At 49.1% G+C, this 19,065-nt stretch overlaps 10 protein-coding genes across 10 annotated transcripts; 6 read left to right on the top strand and 4 right to left on the bottom strand.

Moving 5' to 3' along the window:
* Positions 1-1,403: 1,403 nt before the first annotated feature.
* PSV08DRAFT_243610 (uncharacterized protein) lies at positions 1,404-2,066 on the top strand (the record flags this gene model as incomplete). The annotated part of the gene is made up of 1 exon (XM_014229200.1): positions 1,404-2,066. The coding sequence occupies one exon, from the start codon at positions 1,404-1,406 to the stop codon at positions 2,064-2,066; it is 663 nt and encodes a 220-aa protein (XP_014084675.1).
* A 342-nt stretch (positions 2,067-2,408) lies between these two features.
* On the bottom strand, positions 2,409-3,400 carry PSV08DRAFT_407184 (carbohydrate esterase; the record flags this gene model as incomplete). The annotated part of the gene is made up of 2 exons (XM_014229199.1): positions 2,921-3,400; positions 2,409-2,861 (listed from the first exon to the last, which is right to left on the bottom strand). Exons 1-2 carry the CDS (start codon positions 3,362-3,364, stop codon positions 2,409-2,411), a joined length of 897 nt encoding a protein of 298 aa, XP_014084674.1. The 5' UTR covers positions 3,365-3,400.
* Positions 3,401-4,074: 674 nt separating this feature from the next.
* Positions 4,075-4,809, bottom strand: PSV08DRAFT_171499 (clathrin adaptor complex small chain-domain-containing protein; the record flags this gene model as incomplete). The annotated part of the gene is made up of 3 exons (XM_014229198.1): positions 4,075-4,519; positions 4,580-4,662; positions 4,741-4,809. The coding sequence occupies 3 exons, from the start codon at positions 4,807-4,809 to the stop codon at positions 4,075-4,077; spliced, it is 597 nt and encodes a 198-aa protein (XP_014084673.1).
* A 221-nt stretch (positions 4,810-5,030) lies between these two features.
* On the top strand, positions 5,031-5,860 carry PSV08DRAFT_265346 (uncharacterized protein). The gene is made up of 2 exons (XM_014229197.2): positions 5,031-5,426; positions 5,494-5,860. Exons 1-2 carry the CDS (start codon positions 5,082-5,084, stop codon positions 5,749-5,751), a joined length of 603 nt encoding a protein of 200 aa, XP_014084672.1. The 5' UTR covers positions 5,031-5,081; the 3' UTR covers positions 5,752-5,860.
* Positions 5,861-5,869: 9 nt separating this feature from the next.
* On the bottom strand, positions 5,870-6,319 carry PSV08DRAFT_265356 (uncharacterized protein). Its single transcript, XM_014229196.2, has 2 exons — positions 6,083-6,319; positions 5,870-6,030 (listed from the first exon to the last, which is right to left on the bottom strand). The coding sequence occupies exons 1-2, from the start codon at positions 6,275-6,277 to the stop codon at positions 5,974-5,976; spliced, it is 252 nt and encodes an 83-aa protein (XP_014084671.1). The 5' UTR covers positions 6,278-6,319; the 3' UTR covers positions 5,870-5,973.
* Positions 6,320-6,422: 103 nt separating this feature from the next.
* Positions 6,423-9,052, top strand: PSV08DRAFT_194811 (exocyst complex component Sec6-domain-containing protein). Its single transcript, XM_014229195.2, has one exon. It carries the CDS (start codon positions 6,574-6,576, stop codon positions 8,866-8,868), a length of 2,295 nt encoding a protein of 764 aa, XP_014084670.1. The 5' UTR covers positions 6,423-6,573; the 3' UTR covers positions 8,869-9,052.
* Positions 9,053-9,983: 931 nt separating this feature from the next.
* On the top strand, positions 9,984-10,398 carry PSV08DRAFT_384032 (uncharacterized protein; the record flags this gene model as incomplete). Its single annotated transcript, XM_014229194.1, has 2 exons — positions 9,984-10,087; positions 10,143-10,398. The coding sequence occupies 2 exons, from the start codon at positions 9,984-9,986 to the stop codon at positions 10,396-10,398; spliced, it is 360 nt and encodes a 119-aa protein (XP_014084669.1).
* A 45-nt stretch (positions 10,399-10,443) lies between these two features.
* PSV08DRAFT_215546 (Alpha/Beta hydrolase protein) lies at positions 10,444-12,580 on the bottom strand (the record flags this gene model as incomplete). Its single annotated transcript, XM_014229193.1, has 3 exons — positions 10,444-11,919; positions 12,267-12,334; positions 12,515-12,580. 3 exons carry the CDS (start codon positions 12,578-12,580, stop codon positions 10,641-10,643), a joined length of 1,413 nt encoding a protein of 470 aa, XP_014084668.1. The 3' UTR covers positions 10,444-10,640.
* A 170-nt stretch (positions 12,581-12,750) lies between these two features.
* PSV08DRAFT_398805 (uncharacterized protein) lies at positions 12,751-13,778 on the top strand (the record flags this gene model as incomplete). Its single annotated transcript, XM_066093567.1, has 2 exons — positions 12,751-12,858; positions 13,011-13,778. The coding sequence occupies exon 2, from the start codon at positions 13,041-13,043 to the stop codon at positions 13,776-13,778; it is 738 nt and encodes a 245-aa protein (XP_065949775.1). The 5' UTR covers positions 12,751-12,858; positions 13,011-13,040.
* A 264-nt stretch (positions 13,779-14,042) lies between these two features.
* PSV08DRAFT_347294 (uncharacterized protein) lies at positions 14,043-14,630 on the top strand (the record flags this gene model as incomplete). The annotated part of the gene is made up of 1 exon (XM_014229191.1): positions 14,043-14,630. One exon carries the CDS (start codon positions 14,043-14,045, stop codon positions 14,628-14,630), a length of 588 nt encoding a protein of 195 aa, XP_014084666.1.
* Positions 14,631-19,065: the final 4,435 nt, after the last annotated feature.

Here is a 19,065-nt window from a genome sequence, read left to right on the forward strand (position 1 = left end):
GCTGTACTGCACAGGTCGCGTATCTTGTTCAAGTCTTTGTTCCAACAACGTCTAGTTGTTAACAGTGTCTTTGAACAATTGCATTTTTTTTCGCTTTTAATAGGTGGATAGTAAATGCAATCGGAAAAGTTCTCGAGCATAGGGTTCTTGATCAGGGATCACTTATGTTGGGTGAAATTTATCCAGTAACACAGTTAAGATTTTGTCTATTTATGATCGTACTTGACACAATACCCATTCCGCAAAAAATTCAGTGCTGCATTTTTACAATAATTATTACATGCATTTCCTCTCATAACATCTACAGGGACAGACTCAAGATGACCTCGAACATTGATCCTCGGGAATTTCCGTCCAATCTCCTACGTCTTTCCAAACAAGTCCTCGCTAGCATCACAGGAACCCAACCTCCAGTCAACCAAACATTCCTACTCAGTCCTACCCCCTCAGAAGAAAGCCTTCGCCCAGATTCTCCTGTACTTCAACTTTTTTATGGTAGAGATACCTTGACAACTTCCAATACATCATATACATCCACATATTCACTGTCCACTTCAACGGGTAGTACCCAAGAAAATGATCAAGTAACTTGGCGATCTGTAGATGCTAGAGTGAGCGACATACTACCAGATCATATGGATCTCTATGCTGATGCTGAGCCGCATATACAACGGGAAAATACTGAGACACCTGATAGACGGCATTATCCCATAACTGAGCAAGAACCAATCTTTGGCCCAGAAGTTAAAACTAGGTTACAAAATATCAACGAGGACGACTTTCCATACTATCCTCTGCTCTCGCAATCTTCGCTACCGGCAGCCTCTGCGCATGAGGAAGCGAAGATATATCCCAATGATGATGCGCGACCAGCGGTAAGGAGGGGGATAAGGGCAATGAGGCTGAAAAAATATCTGAGATGTGTGTTTCGAAATTATGGGATTAAGAGGGCATAATTAGCTGGTTCAAAATTTGTGCATACATTTTAGATGTCTAGATCAAATAGAATATCCGTGCGATGAATCTTATCATCTCAAATGTCATAAACGTGTTTGAATTCACACCTCCCATTTCACTTATGACTTTTCTGTTCAAAGTCTCCAACCCAACCAAGTATGTGTGAACTCCGTCGCCATATCCATCTATTCCTACTGTGAATTGCCTCCCATCTGAACATTATCCATGCACACAATAAACAGTGCAAAAACAATGTCTCGTCTCAACCACACCCACCGAGTCCTTGCACTGGTATTTAAAAAATGTTTCCATCTAATCTCTAATATCATCAGAACACCAATCAAGCAAACTAAAAGTCAGAGCAGACAAATCCGATCTAACCAGACGAGAAAAGGCACAGTCATCGTCACATTCACACCACACACACACACACACACAGAATCACAATGCCCCCTTACAGCACCCCAGCCTACTACCACCCCACCTCACCCACATCCCACAGCCTCCCCAGCGACGAATACAAGTACCTCAAACGACAGCAAGAAAAATCCCGTCTACAATGGCACTTGGCTAAGAAGCATATTCTCCCCCCTCGCACCATCCTCTCCACCTCGTCATCCTCGTCTTTTCCCTCTGACTATTCTTCTTCTTCTTCCTCCTCATCCTCATCCTTCCCCTCCACCTCCACCTCGTCTTCCTTTTCGTCGTCGTCGTCGTCGTACACCACCCCAACTCTGCCCCCTTACCCCCCTACCCCCTACCAAACCCAGCGCCTCCCCCACGCCCACCGCGTGCACATCTCAGCGGTAAAAAACGCAACGCGGAAAGCACTAGCGTCTGTTTTCGATACCGGTACTACTGACCACGACATGTATCACGAGTGGCCGTCGAGCCGATACGAGCATCGTGCGTGTCGTGGTGTTAGCTCGCCGAGGGATGTGGACGAGTATTATGAGAGTAGTAGAGTGAGGTCGAATCGGGGGAGTGGCGAGTCGATGCGTGTGCGGTATCAGAATATGAGTGGCTATGGAAGTGGATTGTCAGGGCATGGTGTCGGGGGAGCGAGGCTTGGGAGCAAGTTTAGCTTTGATAGTTTGGATGATGCTTAGTGGAATCTTTTTTTTTCTTTGTTGAAGAACCAAAAGAAGCATAATATATAATATTGACATCAAGTTTCACTCAGTAAAAGACTCAGGATACATGTGAAAGCAGACAAGTACTTTGCAACATATCGTTGATATTTTGGTTTATGTACGGGTTTGAATAGCCGTTGTACGCAGCAAAATGCGTCACAAAGAACTATTCAAAAAAAACAGTAAATATTTACAATCGAAGCTTCTGTGGGAGAAGGTTTTGGATGACGGTGTCCATGATGATGCGACCAAACAACCTGTTCACCCCCCCACCTGAAGCATTGTTCTCGATGAACATGGCGACAAATGTGCACATTCTTAGGCAAAGCCAAAGAACTTCATGTCGTCGGCACCCCGGATAGGGACGGTGTGGCCAATGTTGGCGGCAAGGATACCCTGAACATTGGGACCCCAGACAGTCTTGGTAAAAGCGGTCTGAGGGGTGTTCTGCTGGACGCTCTGGGGCTTGTCGTAGTTGTAACCGAAGACACCGGCCCACTGCTTCATTGTCTCGGCGTAGTTCTGGGGGTAGAGGGTGGTATCGATATTGCCGTGGTAGATTTGCATCTTGGGGCGAGAGCCAGAGTAGCCAGGATACATGTCGGTCGCAATCTTGGCCCACTGAGCAGGTGTCTTGATGACCTTGCCCTGAGCGCAGTCGCTGTTCCAGGCAGCAACAGCACCGGATGGGGACGCGAAGCAACCGGCTGGCACTCCGTTGTAAGCGATGGCAGCCTTGAACAGCTCGGGGTAGGTTGCAGCCATAACATTCTATGTTGACGTCAGTATTGTAAAATAAGTTCTGAGAAGCGCAAAGGGTAAAGGCGTACCGTCATCATGGCACCACTGCTGGAACCAGTAACGAAGACTTTGTTGGTATCCACCTTGTACTGCTGAATTGCCCACTGGGCCATGTTGGCAATGCTGTTGGAGTCTCCACCACCGTTGTGGGTGAGAGTCTTCTTGCTGCTCACATCCCAGCATGATTGAGGCGAGCTTGGGTAGACTACGACGAAACCATACTGCTCAGACAGGGTCTTGTAAGGGCTACCGGTGTAGTATGCCTGGGCTGAACCACCGCAGTAATGAATGGCAACAATCAGACCCGGCGAGGCAGCAAGCTTCTTGGGAACATAGATGAAGAAGCCTGCCTTGGTAGGTGCTTGAAACCCGGAGGTAACCTGGGAGAGGGTACCCGGAGTGATAGCACGCTTACCGATAGTCGCGGCTGCGGCTACGGACAGAAGGCTGGAAACAATAGAGAGGAAACGCATGATGTTGGATGGAGAGAGTGATGGGTATTGTTTTGTGATTCATAGGGCAGTGGAAGTAGTGTGGCTCTTATAGATCTTGTTGTGAACAGGAAGGTACGTGCGCCAAGGGAAGCTTGTTTGGCATGCCTGGTATCGTTGTGAAACAGTCCAGCAATCAGGACGAGCGGAAATGAGCTCATGGAGCCATTCATTGGAGCGATTCTTCTCTATTTGTTCTCTGTCGCAATGTGTATATGAAGGGGCTTTAGATGTCAAGGCACTAGGCTTAGATCTTTAAGCACTAGACTTTATTAGACTGAAGCTTGTTTCCATTAAACCTAGCTCGGCAACGATGCTAGGCGCTTGGGTTTCGATTAACTACCGAACCCCTGACGTTTACCAGGTTTCTGACATATCGGAAAAACTCCCCAGATTAATCCGCCGGAAATAATGCAAATGCACTGTCGAAGCATTGCAATGGTATGGTCGAAACAAAACTCGGGTACATTGTAAATAGCGCGGGACCTCGTTTCCCCGACAAAGAGGCAAGCCCTCAGGGACACAAGGCAACACCAAAGGGTGCAAACGTGTTCAGGCACGCTTGGCTCCAACGTCGAGTCGGGCTTGTTATCGTATCGACAAGAAATAATCTCGGCACAATACCAAGGTGGAAGGTGTCGCTGTTTGGATGGTTGAAAGTAGGCATTCGAAAGGGTCTAGTTTCCTGGTCCTCAACGTCCAGCCCAAATACCATCTCCCCGCCCCAGCCCAGCGAATGTGAGACCGCCCATAACGCCGCCGCCGCCGCCACCGCCGAGGTTCTTTCCCTCATTTACTGGTCTTTTGGCGACTCTGCCTTGGGCTTTGACTGCCTGTATGACCTTGTCAAGCTGTGTCTCGACGACCACACCGCCGACAATCATTTCGCCCAATGTGGCATGCAGCGTCTCAAAATTAAAGATGAGGTCCAGTTCGCATACATTCTCAAAAAGGCCATCAAGTGCCTGTACGAAGACTTGAATAAGGTCAAGAAGAGCGAGGGGCGACTCGGTAGAAGTGGAAATGACAATAAAGTACAGCGTCGCGTAGTGGCGGTAAGTGACGAGGGAGGGCGTGTCGTTATGTGGGGTGCTAGGAGTCGAGGATTTGGAGCTGCTGGCGAGCAGCGGAGGAAGGCTGGAGCGAGATTAGCTCAGGTCGCGGAGGGCAAAAACGGCGGCATGGAGGGCGGCTCACGGCAAGAAGTTGCATGCTGAATTAGGACGGTTGGCGACGAGAGTGAAGATCTCGGAGATGAGGCGTTGCTGGACGCTGGTTTCCTACGCGTCGTTGGTTTAGCCGCGCGCACAAGCAGCCAGATGATGGTGGAGGTGACGGTAAAGGTCACGTGCTCATACCAGCTGGGTGTAGAATTTTGTCAGCCGCGGCTGTCCCGCATTGTTGAAGACCAGGACGGCGTTGATCATGATGGCGACGGGCGACGGGCGACGGGTGATGGGCGATGGGGTGCGGTTGGCGGTCAGTCGTGGCAGTTGGTTGGTGAGAGCCCCCGCCCGCTGCAGGTGCGGGGACGTTCGTACATCGCAGCACCACATAGTACGTAGGCGAGCAGGACGAGGAGGGGGTCCATGCTCCTGCCGCTTGCTCCATCACCACCAAGCATCCATCGCACGCTACACTGTACTATTACTGTTCTTATACTTCTCTTTCTCGTGCACAATCCAGTTCACATTTCATCATGAGACCAGCAGCCACTCGCTTCGCCAGTGTGGTCGCTCGTCGTGCACTGCGCTCGCCGCTTCGCGACCAATTGCTTGTTGGTCGCGTCATCGCCAGCAGAGCTCCAGCTACTACCAACACAACATGCTTCCGTCCCTTGCATGCATCCGCAAGCCTGCGGAGCATCATGCCTGACTCCGAGGACCCAAAGCCACCGGAGCTTCCCTCCCAAGAAACGCCAATCAAAGCGACCGACATCTCAATGCAAGAGTTCCACGAGCGCGCAGACCACTACCTGGGCGAGCTACAGCAGAGGCTAGAGGAGGCACAAGAGAACGACCCGGCCATTGAGGTGGATTACTCGGTATGTCGGTGCTATGTACATGTATCGACATTGAACTGATCGCTAATTTGCTTTTGGCTATAAACAGTCTGGCGTCCTCGAGGTCACATCCCAGAACAACACATTTGTCTTGAACAAGCAACCTCCAAACAAGCAAATCTGGCTCAGCTCCCCCATATCTGGACCAAAGCGTTTCGACTGGGTCGTGTCCCAAGAAGGTATGGGCGAAAAAGAAGGATGCGGTATTGGAGACTGGGTATATTTGCGAGACGGCAGCTCGCTCACCGAGATTCTGAGGAAAGAGCTGGGTGTTGATGTCAGCGTTGATGACGAGGTTCCGCGCTAATGGAGCAGATAATGGCCACCAACATTTGCTGTAGCACGTGGCTCAGACCGCACATCCTGGGAATGGGTAGTCCATAGCCAAGTAGCGACCAGTCCAGAATTGTTATGTGCGCATGTTGCTCCAAACGTCGTGATATGTAACGCCATAATAGATGCAAGGGCGAGGCCTGAAAAGAAAAGATAAAGTCTCCGCGGGTGATTTGTAGAATGAGAAGATGCAAGTCTAGGTGGCAATGGCAACACTCTGCGGCGCATCGTCGTTTTCTGGGGGCAGGTCAGACTGCGCAATGTTAGTAATTTCAACGTACGGAAGGAACAAGGGCGGCACATACTGGGTCGAAGATGATCCTAATCATCAGGCTGCAGCTGGGGCAGCGCGCAATATCCTCGCCGTCTCGCATGTCGAAAATGGAAATCTCAAAACGGTCGCCACAGGGACATGGGTGGTGGTAGATTTGCAGTGTCTCGTCGTAGAAACAGTCCTCGATTTCGATTTCGTCGTATAGATTCAGCTCTTCGTCAGCCATGGCTTCTAGTGTGGGTGGTATAATTTGTCGACGACAACGTGGTGGTGGCGTGGGGAGGGGGGCACCGGGGGATGGAAACTTGGGCTCGGACGCGCTAGGCCTTGACTGCAGCCGTCCATTCACACGCCTCGAACCTCCGAACCCCAACACGAACACGACACACATGTAACTACACGCACCACACAACAAGACCGCAACCACCACCCACTGTCTGCCGCCCGCCTGTACCGCCTGCGACTTTCACCCTATCATGGGCATGGGCGCACGCCTGCCCCAATCCACCACCGCTCAGCACCATGGGCGATGTCGAGTCCGCGACAGTTAAGCTCGCTGAGCTGCTACGACATCCAGAGGACCTCGACAAGATCCCTGCCCTCAAGGCCGAATTCACCCGCAAGAAAGCAGCCGTCGATGGCCAACTGCGCCATGGCCTTAAGGAGCAACTGGAGCTGACCCAATCGGGCATGAGTAGCATCACCGAGGGACAGCGGACCGTCAATCTGATCAAAGAGGAGATGATGAAGATTGACAAACTATGTGCAGAGGCCCAGAACATGATCCAGGACTTTCCTCACATCAACTTGGTAGCCCAGACACACAAGAACTTTGAGTCAGTTGAGAAGATGCGAAATGACATTGAGAGCTTCGCACAGCGCCTGGAGAACCTCGAGATGCTATTGGAAGAGGACGCTCAAGATCCCGCCAACCAGCCCAACCTACTGCAGGTACACTACGGCTTAACGCAGCTGCGCGACATCCGCGACGAGGCCATAGGCCAGATCAAGAACAGCGACAGCTCCACGGAGCTCATTGACAATCTTACTCTCGAAAGCGGCGTTACAGTACAAGAACTCTTTACGCGATTGGACGATGTCGTCGAGTGGTTTGACAGGCATGTTGGCGAGGCTTGCATAAACTTGATTGAGCTGGTCCAGGCTGGCAACGATGGCATGGTAGTGCGCCTGGCTGTTGTCGTTGAGGAGGAGGAGAAGACGGACAAGAAGATCAAGGCTTTGCAGGACGCTCAGAGAGAATTTGGAGACCTTGCCTCGCGCTTCAAATCCATTGCTCAAGGCCCCAAGGAGCTTCGTGGATACAAGGAGAAGTTCATCACGTCAATTGAATATGTTTGCAAGGCGCAAATGAACGAAGTGAGACAGAAGTTCATGGAGGACCCAGAGAAGATTGAAAAGTACTTCAAGTGGTACTTTAACAACCTCAACACTGTGAAACTGGGCATGGTTAATCTGATGCCCAAGAAGTGGAAGATTTTTGAGACATATACCAACATTTACCACACTCAGATGCACGACTTCCTGATGAGTTTCGCCGATGACGAGGCCTTGGGACCACAGTACCTGCTCGGTGTTATCAACTGGGTGGACAAGTACTACACCAAAATGCAGAAGCTCGGTTTCTCGGAAGAGCAGCTACAACCGCACGTTATTGATAACCGTAGTGCTGAGCTGATTCGCACATATCGCTCAGTCATCATCCAGGCAGTGGATCAATACATGGAGCGTATCAATAGCCAGGACAGAAAAAGCTTTCTGGACCAGGACAGATCTGCATATGAGATCAATCCCGACGGTATCTACCAGACAAGATCGCTGGGAGATGTCTGGACGCTGTTCAGCCAAAATATTGGCGTGGCAGCGAGCAGCCAGCGTCCTGACGTGGCCGACGGTGTGGTAGATGCCATGTTCCGCGCTTTGATTTCACGCCAGCGTATATGGACTCAGCTCATAGACGAAGAGAAGGCCAAATATGTCGGTGCCAATCCTACGCTTGATGGAGACGGAGTGCCCGTCTTCCAAGAATGGCTCGTTGCGCTCGCAAACGACCAAATTATATGCATCGATGACGACCTAGACGGCAGCGGCCGCGCTTCATTCTTGAGTGTCTTTGAGCGCGAAGTAACGCCCATTGTTTCGCAAGACTACATGATTGACAAGTTGTCCAAGAATATTGACGAAGTCAAGAACGGATACATTGACATTTCGTCGCACTGCATACAGACCTTTTGCGAGTTAATCTTCTTGACGGACTTCAAGCCCATCTTTACCAAATTCTTTACGCCGGAGTGGTATTCGAGAACAGACATGGCATCCATCATCTTGACCTTCAGAGATTATCTTGCTGAATTCGAGGGACAGCTTCACCGCTCGCTGCGTGACCTGATTATCGATTCCCTTGCCGATGAGCTGCTAGTACAGTACCTGGGCGCCGTACGCAACAAAGGTGCAAAGTTCAAGAGAACGGACCAGTTCGGGGCCAAGATGAAAGACGATCTCCTCACTGCGTTTGAGTTTTTCAGGTCGTACGGAGAGCAGGGCGCAGACATTATGCAGCGATGGCGTGCAGTGCAAGAATTCCTCAACTTGCTTGAATGCGACAAGTCCCAGGTGCAGTTTGCTTATGTGCAGTTCAAGTCTGCCTACCGGGATGTCAGTATTAGCTGGGTCGAAGCCGTGTTGAGGACCAGAGATGATTTCGATAGGGGCATGTTGAATGCAGTCAAAGCAAAAGCTGCAGAGGCTATTGCAGAAGATGATGCACCGCCTGACCCGATCATGGGAAGGGTGAAGTGAGGTGGAGTGTCTCTATAGTTGGCTGCGGGGTTCAGGGCGGCTTTTGGCGTTGCAGGTGTACTTAGACACTCGCATGAAGTGGGTCGGCGCAATGGCGACATGGCTGAGGATGCTATTAGTAGAGCAATACCCCAGGATTATAACCATGCCAAGATTAGCGAATGCATTTTTTTCTACGTTGCGCGAAGGGTTTGACCTGCTGCCTCTCTGATAAACTCCCAGCCTGCTCACGTGAGTCTACTGCACTGCCACTCGTTGTCAGACATGACGTCGGCAATCCGTTGCTTGGATGTTGTCTTACTGAACTGTGACAGTGTACGCAATCGAACGGTACCTTCATATCTTCCCAGAACGAACTAGGCCGAATCGAGCTAGTGCAAGGGCCCCACCAACGTCTCAGATGGAGGCCAAGAAGCGCGTGATAATCTCGTGCCGCTCCTATCAAGATGAGGGGTTAATCTATCCACAGCCCGCTGTCTTGGTCGCTGGCTATAATTGCGCCATGTTTTGAAACGCTGCGTGTGCTTTACAAGGGCCAATACTACGTATGCACTGCACGTAGCATTGTGGAACTTCGAAACTGATGGCAAGAAGAACGCCCTAAAGTACGCATGACTACAAGCATACATGGAGCAATGCGCATTTCACTCCACCATGGTCCCGCCTCTGAGAAAATACACCATCCAACCATTGCTTCTGCCGCTCATGGATCGTCGTCCTAATCTCCGTTATCACCCCAGCTTTCGACCCTTTGACCCTGCGCTCCGTGGCTCGTGCAATGATACTCTATCCAATCCACACCCCGACACGGAGGAAATGAACCGGCACAGTCGATCCCAAGCAAGGCTGGTGCGCCCCATTTACATCAATCCACTGGTCTCCTTCATCTACTGTTAATATGCGGCATGTATAAGAGCTGCTCTACGTCTCGCCTATAGCTACCTTTGCTTCTTCTTACCATCCAAACATCCACATAATCAATAGTATTCACTACTGTTAGCCACTCTTTTGAAACAACCAACCACATTCTTTACAGCAACGTATCTCTCTCACGTACAACTCTTTTCGTTCTATACCCATTTCTTCTCCAACCAAGAACAAGAACAATAAGCAAAATGCGTTTCACCATCATCGCCGCTTCCCTCGTCGCAGCTGTTGCTGCTCAGTACCCTGCTGCTAGCGAGACTTGCCCCGCCCCGGTCACCGTCACTGTCACCAAGTAAGTCTTATATTATACCAATAGCACTTCCAAGCACTTGCTAATCACCTTCCAGGACCATGGGCCACACTCCTGTTGCTCCCTCCAGTGGCTCTGCCTACTACCCAACCACCGTTGCTGTCTACCCTACCAGCACTCCTCTGGTTCCCGAGGCTTCCACCGCCATCAGCGGTGCCCCTCCTGTCGTCTCTGGTACCGCTGCCCCCACCGGTACTGGTGCTCCCATCCCCGAGTTCACTGGTGCTGCTTCCAGTGTTAAGGTCGGCAGCGCTCTTGCCGGTCTCGGTGCCGTCGCCGCTCTTCTGTTGTAGATGTGTACGTGAAGGACTCCTTTTGGGAACATACTAGGGCAGAGCAGCTGTATATACCCTGACTTACAATTCTTTTTATCCCTCTTTTGAATCACACTTTGGGCTACGTTTACGGATGCCCTTTTCTCATGTCTCGTCTTGTCAGATATTGTCTGCAAGGTATCAATGGTCGTCATGGACGATGAACTAGACCGACTTGTTCATAGCGTTAATGTGTATCCATTCCATCTACTTCGCTGCCTTTATGATTTCGTAGTCAAGAACCTTTGTGCAGGAGCTTTACCAGTGATCAAGTACTCGACGATTATGTCGCCCGCCTCTCCACCCAGAGGTAAATTTCCGTGCCCGTCACCCTGGCGAACTACCAACACTGAGTTTTTGATCTCCTCCAACATACCTACTGCCCACGGGATTCCCGTCGAAGCATCTCCCGTGCTCGTCACCATGAGTACAGTGGTATCCGACTTGACGTCTAACTTCTGAGGCGGATTCTTCACTGGAACAGGCCATCCGATACACGCGTGTTGCGCAGCCCATCTGTGATTTGCGCCATGGTTCAGACCAAAATATGCATTAGCCATTTCCATCTTGGCCTTGACTTCTGCAAGCGAATCCGAGCGATCCCAATCCAGGCATTGAATCGCGAGCCGGGGAAAGACATCGGGGCCTGCAGATGATGTTGACAAGGCAGTTGCATCGCCGCGCGAAGCATTGAACAGTGCCGATGCGAGAAGCTCCCAGGACGCGCCCAAACCTATTCCTGCCCCAGGGAAATTCAGGTGACCCTGCGCATTGAAGAGAATGTCTTCGTCGCTCACAGCTGCTCGGCAGTTGATGCCGTCACAGGATAGTGCGGGTATCGGTGTTTCCTTTGCGCTGGCAAGTAAATCTAGCCACAGCGCTTTCACGTCCTGCCCGTGAAGTGGCGACTTTGCATCAGTAGCTGCCCACGCGAAGAAGTGTTGTAGAACAAGCTCGTAAGACGACGCGCCGATGAAGATGTCTGCTGCTTCAGATTGCGAATGCTGTGATATTGCATCAAGGACAAGAGTGCGGACGTTGTCGGGAAACAAACTGATGTACTGTGCAGCCAGTTGCGATCCATACGACAATCCAACGAAATTGATCGGCTCGTTACCAAGTGCTACGCGAATAGCTTCATGGTCTTTTGCTGCGCTGATGGTATCGACGTGTTCAAGCAATGGTCCCGTTAATTCACGGCATGATTCCCCCAACCTCTTGTTTTTGTCGGCAAGTGCAGCATACTCCTCTTCTGTCTGAGGAAATAGCGATACAGCCTCTGCGTATATTGCTGGGTCGCACTTTACCTGATGGCTCATACCAGTACCGCGTGGATCAAGTCCGATAATATCAAACGCAGGCCGAAGTTGAGGCGTCTGGCCTGGGAATGCGCTTATCGCTATCAATGATACCAGCGATGATGCTGCACTACCGGGGCCTCCTGGGTTAATGAATACGGACCCAATCTTGGATGTTGTGTTTGAAGGCGCTGCGGGTAGCCTGACGAGCCCAAGATCGAAGTGTTCGCCATAGGGCGTATCCCAATCAATAGGGACCGAGAATGTTGCACATTCTAGGCTTGGGGGCAAGCCGATTTGTGGTGGACATGCATTCCATGAGATAGAAGAAGATGTACTGTTTAGTGGGGGGAAAGTGTATGCATTCATCGCACGTGGATTGGCTGTAAGGCGAGCTGCGACGGTGACAAAGAAAGATCACGTGACAAACAAATCTGTGTCACCACGCTGGTTTCAAGATCAGGTTCAGGCGGCGAGATGATAGCTGAAAATCGCTTCAGTGGAGAAAACTATATGAGTTTTATCCAGCGGACCTGCGTATCTACCTACAAGGAGCAATCACGGGTGCCTTGAAATGTAAGCGCTACATGTCGGTAACGGGAGAGCGGCGTCCACTTCTACGTAAAATTTACTCTAATTCGCCTAGTATGTACAGTAGTGCTGATTTTGGCTGTTCATTGCCAAGCAAGGCATGTACAGTTGCCGGATAAGATGCGTGGCATGATCCTTCGAAAGGGTACATACAACACCGTACGCCTGAAACGTGACTGGATTGTATTGAGAGGAGCAGAAAATACTTTGGTCACCCTGTTGGACGTTATAGTTCCATGACTTGATCCGACCGAAGATTTCCTGCGTCGCATGCTATGTGTATGCTACAGTTATGCGTTATGCTATGTGTTCTATTTGTAGAAAGTGATTGGTGGGGTGCCACGTGCTGCGGCGATAAGGTTACTACTAGTACGTAGTATGACGCAACCATTCGTCCGAAGGTCTGTGTAACATCTGAGACGCGCTGAACATTAATTCTTTGTAAACCAAGACCGGCCATGTGACACTCTTTCCAAGGAACGAGCGGAGTCAAGAGTTGTTGATTTATTTTAAGTTCGAAGGTCCGTACTCGAAACGTCTATATCGGGAGGTGAGTCCAGACGGTGGCAACAATGGTTGAAAGTCGGCTGCATGTACCAAGTGCTGGAAACATTATTGCGGCAACAAGTCGCCCAATAGTACTCCTATAGCACGCATCCTGCACTTAGTTACCACTGGCATCTAACACAAAATCTACGGTAGTTTTCATTATCACGCATCACATAGAGCCTGATGACGTCGACAAGCGAAAAAACTCATGCGCCGGAGCTGACAGAGGCGGTCCTCGTCCTTCAGACTATCGTACGAAAATTCATCAAGGATGTAGAAAGCAAGCGTCAAAATGTCTTCCAGAATATACCACATGATCTGGCACTAAGTGGTGGATTGGCAATAGTCTCTAGCCTTTCAGCTGTTGATGAGGAGACTAAAATCCATTTGGAGAGCCTTTTGGAAGAGCTTCTAAGATTAGAAAGACAGCTTCGTGCGATAGGGAAATGGCATCCACCGTCAACGCCCTGGGATGCGCCATTTCCAACCGCTCTCGATTTTGAAGACCTGTCAAGTGCAATCCGTATTCTTCGTCACACGATCGGCTCTACGGCTTCTGTGAACCAGCGCACCCCCCAGCAAACGTTGTCGGCCTACTCCTGGACCTGGGATCCTGCATGGCGCGAGTTTTATACATTTCTCCCCACTCAAAACGCGTATATTTATCTGTCTCAATGGAGACTGAACGAGACAAGGGGCGTCTGGGAACATGTAAGCATGACCGGAACAAACTTGATGCCAAATGATGCTGCAGAAAGGTTGGGTGCTTGGGAAGACTGGAAGTGGGATGCAGTCGCTGGACAGTGGTATCTTGATATGGGATCAGACTCTGGCGAGAAGATCCAGATATTTGCAAGTCCGTGGCAGATACAAGAAGATGGCGAGTGGGTATACGTCGGAACGATTGGACGTATCGAGTGAATGCGCTGCAGCTAAGTTCTCGGGCAAGCATGATGCCTGAGTGATTCTCATGAAATCTGGAATACTCTTTGGACACTTAAACAATGTGAATAGTACGTTGTGAAGAAACAATGTCCTGAAACTTTCCTTGATGACCATGTGCACCAACAGAGGTTCTGAATTAGCTTTTAACACCACCGGCTATAAACTTCACCTATTCCCCTCAGTGGCGCATCTTTCTAATTCAAGAAATATTTGAATTTGGTGCGTGTCGTTTTTGAAAGCATGCCGCGACTGAAACCAAAGGTGGGCCAGGCCCGCAGAAACACATTTCCAACCGTTGTTCCTATTACACATGGACATAATGCATATGGAACCTGCGTTGCAACAATTAGCTACACTGAGACAGACGATCACATGTTGTCACAATCCTTCACCAGCCACCACGACTACTTCAACTACCAACCAAAAATTGATATCCACGATGAACCCCATCTTAAACGCTCACATATTCCTACTCCGCTCCAGCTCCAACCCGATGACAATACACCCCTGTCGGCCGGTCCTTCAGGTTACAAATACACGCCACTGTCCTTGCGCACCCCAGACCTCGAGTCCTTCCGCTATGATCATGGCATAGAATTCAAAAGGCACCTCTCGATCAAAGACACGGTCTTGAAAGCCCAGTGGCACCAGATCTTCGATGAAGACGCGCTACTAGCAAGAACAAAGCGAAGAAGTCTACAATCTCTAAGAATATTGAAGACCATTGTTCGTAGCAAGTTTGCCCGAGGGAAAGAATTTTGGAATGCATTTTGCACCAGGTTTAAAAGGGAGTTCAAAGTCTCGCAGGTTGAGCATTGTGAAGTTTGAGTTAATGATTATCTCCTTCTTTCTTTTTCGTTGCTCTCTTTTACATCAACGTTCATTTTGTAATTTCTTGAGGTTCCAATGTGACGTCTCGTATTAGCTGTGGTCTATCTTTCGGACTGTGAAATTGGATAAAAATTCCCTTTGCATGTTTCTTTTTTTTAATCATGCAACGTTCAGACGTGATGTCGAGATATGTGTATTATTATTATTATTATTATTGATTAACGTCCTGTCTCAGCTGGTAGGCTATATAAGACGTGCAGGCTATGCCTACAGGTAACTACGTAGTGCTATCAATTTGGTGTAGGTGGGGGAGGGGGCTATCTAAATCGAGGTGAGGCTCGTGGCCTAGTGTGGAGGAGGGTAGTAGGAGGTCTTGCGGGTGAGAGGAGAGGTAAGTTGGGTGTAGGGCGAAGGCACCTAGTGTAGGTGTTGTCCTAGTTGTCGAGGTTTCCTTTATACCAGGCCTGCGTTGCAGCCCTAGTTTCCTTAATAAAGGCAATAGTAGCCTGTACGCCTACTGTAGTATCTAGTAAGAAAGCTAGCGATAGGGGGTCCTTTGTAGTTTCTTGCATCTTCTTCCTAGCCTCCTTGTATAGCGTGCAGCTAAGGAGGATATGTGCAGGGTCTTGAGTAGCTCGATAGTTGCAGGGGCAAACTTTAGAGTCTACTTTTCCTCGCTTGAATAGGAAGTCTCGTAGATAGCAGTGACCTAACTTAAGCTGATAGAAGGCGCTAGAGGCTTCTCTACTAGTAGGAGGAGTAGCAATCTGCTTTCTAGTCTTCCACTTGTACCTTGCGGCGTAAGTAGTAGGATTTAGAGTAATAGCTTTTCTCCCGTATTGTCCTAGATAGCTAAGCCACTCTCGCTCGCCTAGCTGCTTTATTCGTGTGCCTATTACAGCTAGGCTCGTCCTGCTAGAGCTAGGATCTAGCTTTGTCGCCTCCTTTGCTAGCGCGTCTGCTCTCTCGTTTCCTATAACGCCCTGGTGTCCTGGTACCCACTGTATGGTAGGTAATATGCCTTTTTCTTGTAGCTTTTCTGCTGCTATAGTGCATCTGAGTTGCCACTCTTGCCCTGGGTAGTCAGAAGCAGTCTTTAGTCTGAGTATTGCAGCCTGGTTATCTGCATATATTCTAACTTCAAGGTAGTCGTCTGCTAGGTCAACAGCCTTTTCTAGGCCTAGGGTAATACCTTCTAGTTCTCCGTTGTAGACTAGCTGGTTGTATCCTATATTAGCCTTTTCTTGAGCTATAAGGCTAGCTCCTTTGTAGAGGGCTACTCCTACTCCTACTCCTTTGCCTTTGCTTGTAGCTGAGGCGTCTGAGTAGATAGAAAGAAGATGCTCGTCTTCTAGTAGTTCCTTGTGGTGCTCTGCTTCGCTTTCCTTTGATTTCTTAGATATATTAATCCTATAGGGCGTAGTAGCGCTCCAGGGCATAGAGGCGTAGTGCTGAATCTTCTCGCTATCTTCTGATAGAGCTGTTGAGATAGATCTAGTAATACGCTCTAGCTGCTTGCCTTGATTGCTATTGATAGCGATATTAAGAGGGTGGCTAGGAGCTAGCTTTCTTGCTCTAAAGGCGTATTGTCGTAGGGCGTTATTTAGCCTAATCCTAGGAGGGTAGAGAGCTGCTTCTACCTCGCTAGGTATAGCAGGCGAGGTTCTAAAGGAGCCTAGGATCTTCCTACAGGCTTGATTCTGCAGCTTCTGCCTTTGGTTAAGCGTTGTCTGCTGCTCTCTCCAGAAGATTTGGCAGCCGTAGTCAGCTACGCTGGTGACGCAGGCTAGGTAGAGCTGTCGTACTGCTCTAGGCGAGAGGCCTTTGTTTGAGTTAGCTAGCCTGCTAAGGCGGTGGAAGGCTGCGCTAGCCTGCTGGTTCCTAATGTAGCTGTGGTGCTTGAATTTAAGGCTGCAGTCAAAGTATATACCTAGCCATCTAACTAGCTCCTTAGACTGTACTATTTCCTGATTAGGTAGAGTAAGTACTCTAGCTTGATCCTTTCTAGATCTTGTCCAGTTTACTAGTTCAGTCTTTGAGCTATCGAACTGGATAGCTGACTCCCCTGCTAGTCTGAATAGATTCTGAATCTCCTTTTCTAGTAGCTTGATATTCCTTCTTACTGACGTAGTTGATATAGAGATCTGGAGGTCGTCTATATAAGAGGAGGAGTAGATATTCGCATTAGTCTGAATCGCCTTAAATAGTGGCTTTGAGTAGATCAGAAACAGGATAGGCGAGGCTGGGCTTCCTTGAGGGGTACCTGTCGAGATCTCCTGCGGCTCCTCAGTCTGTCCGTCAAAGGACAGCTGCAGTACTCTGTCCTCTAGGAAGGACTTTGTCCAGGCTAGTAGGCAGCAGGGGAGGCCTTGATCTCTCATGCCTTCAAGGAGCTTGTTTTTTGAGACATGATCGAAGGCTCCTTTGATATCAAGAAAGATAGTAGTAGTAGTCTTCTGCTTTCTTTTCTGCTGCTGTATGTTGTTGTAGAAGAGTAGCGCAGCGTCGATAGCGGATTTCTTCAGTCTTCCTCCTAGTTGAGAGGGGTGGAGTAGATCTGTTGTTTCCGCTAGTGCGCCTAGTCTTCTAGCTACTAGTCTTTCTAGTACTTTGCCTAGGCAGTTTAGGAGTGAGATAACTCTATAGGCCTTAGGGATCGAGTAGTTAGGCTTGCTTGGCTTCTTTAGGATAACTCCCTTTGCTTTTCTCCAGCACCTTGGGTGGTAGCCTAGATTGAAGAAGGTGGAGTATATCCTAAATAGGGCTTCTGACTGCGCTAGGTAGGCCTTTTGGATCACCTCCTGGCTGATCAGATCAGGCCCTGGTGAGGTAGCCTTCACCTTGCAGCAGGCAAAGGAGAGTTCGTCCTTTGTTAGAGTAGGCCAGGTCCACTTGCTGTCTCCCCTGTAGGTGTGGAAGGAGGGGGTGGCTGTCGTAGGAGGCTGAGGAAAGAGATCCTCTCTAAAAGCCTTGCATTTCTCAGTAAACGTCTCCCTACCTTTAATAGTAGGTATTTGAGTACTAAGGTTATCTTTAGTGTATGCTAGTGCTTTAAAGATCTCTTTTGGTGAGTCTTTTCGAAGGAAGGCCTCCCAGTGGCTTTGCTTAGCTCGTTGAATAGCTTTTAAGTATCCATTTTTCGTACGTAGATACTCTCTTTTCCACTGGTAGAGAGAGCTATTATTTTCCTTTTCTACCTCCTTCTTGTAGGCTCTATAGGCTCTACTTAGTTCTCTCCTACGGCTATCTAGCTCGCTAGTCCACCAGGGCTTTGTCTTTGGCTTTAGGTTGACTAGTGGAGTTGACTTTTCTAGTGCGCTCTGTATAGCCTTCGTAAGATCTTCTCCTAGCTTATCTAGCTTAGTTTCTAGCGCGATATTTTGTCCTAGAATAAGCTTTCTTGAGGTGTAGTTTGAATAAGGAGGTAGTGTCGACAGTCGCTTTTCTAGATCTAGGGCTTTGATCTCCTGTCCTAGCGTCTCCTTGAAAATCGTCCAGTCCGTTCGTTTAGTATTATACTGTTTTGGCTGGCTAGGCAGCTGGCTAGGCAGCTGACTAGGTAGCTGGCTAGTAGTATAGGTACTAAATAGTATTGCGTGGTGATCAGATCCTACTTTAGGTATAGTCTGCCAGTCCTGGATACTAGCAGCTATATTATTGGTTGCAAAAGTAAGATCTAGTACGCTCTCTTTCCGCATATGAGACCTAAAGAAGGTGCCTACCCCTAGAGTATTTAGTAGAGTGAGATTTTGCGCGTCTATCCAATCTACTAGCTCCTCCGCTAGTGTACTAGGGCTGCGCTCCTCTAGGCTCCACCTAGGATGGTGGGTGTTGAAGTCTCCTAGGATGATTGACTGAGGTTGTAGAGTCTCCTGTAGGAGGCGCCTCTGGATTGTCGTCTTATTTTGGCCTTCTAGAAGGCTTTTCTCGTTATAAATGTTATATATATAGAAGTTAGAAGTAGAGGCTAGTACTTTAATAGCTAGAAAGTCGTTATCGTTGCTAATAAAAGGAATAACCTCTACTTCTAGATCTTTCCTAATATAGAAGAGTACTCTAGGCCTTAAGGAGGAGTCCTCTAGGGTAGGTAGTATCTGAGTAAAGTTCTGGTGAGCGATAGATCTAGTGCTTGAGTAGGAGGATCTCTTGAGTAGCCAGGGCTCCTGTACTGCGACGATTTTGGCGTCTACTTTAATAGCTAGGTCTAGCGCGCTCTCAGTAGCAGAACTACTTCTATTAACATTTATTTGTAGGATCTTTAACATCCTAGTTAGTAGGGCCTGTCCTAGTAGTCCTAGCTATAAGAATATCGCAGCTAGAGCTATTTGCCGCGTGAGGCTTACTGCAGTTAACGCACTTAAAGATAGTGTGTACGCAGGCTTTGCCTTTTATAGGGCAGGAGTTGCATTTATGTAGGCTAGTGTGGTGAGCC

The sequence above is a fragment of the Bipolaris maydis genome (assembly GCF_028858645.1).
Source record: "Bipolaris maydis strain C4 unplaced genomic scaffold PSV08scaffold_2, whole genome shotgun sequence".
NCBI classification, from domain to species: domain Eukaryota; kingdom Fungi; phylum Ascomycota; class Dothideomycetes; order Pleosporales; family Pleosporaceae; genus Bipolaris; species Bipolaris maydis.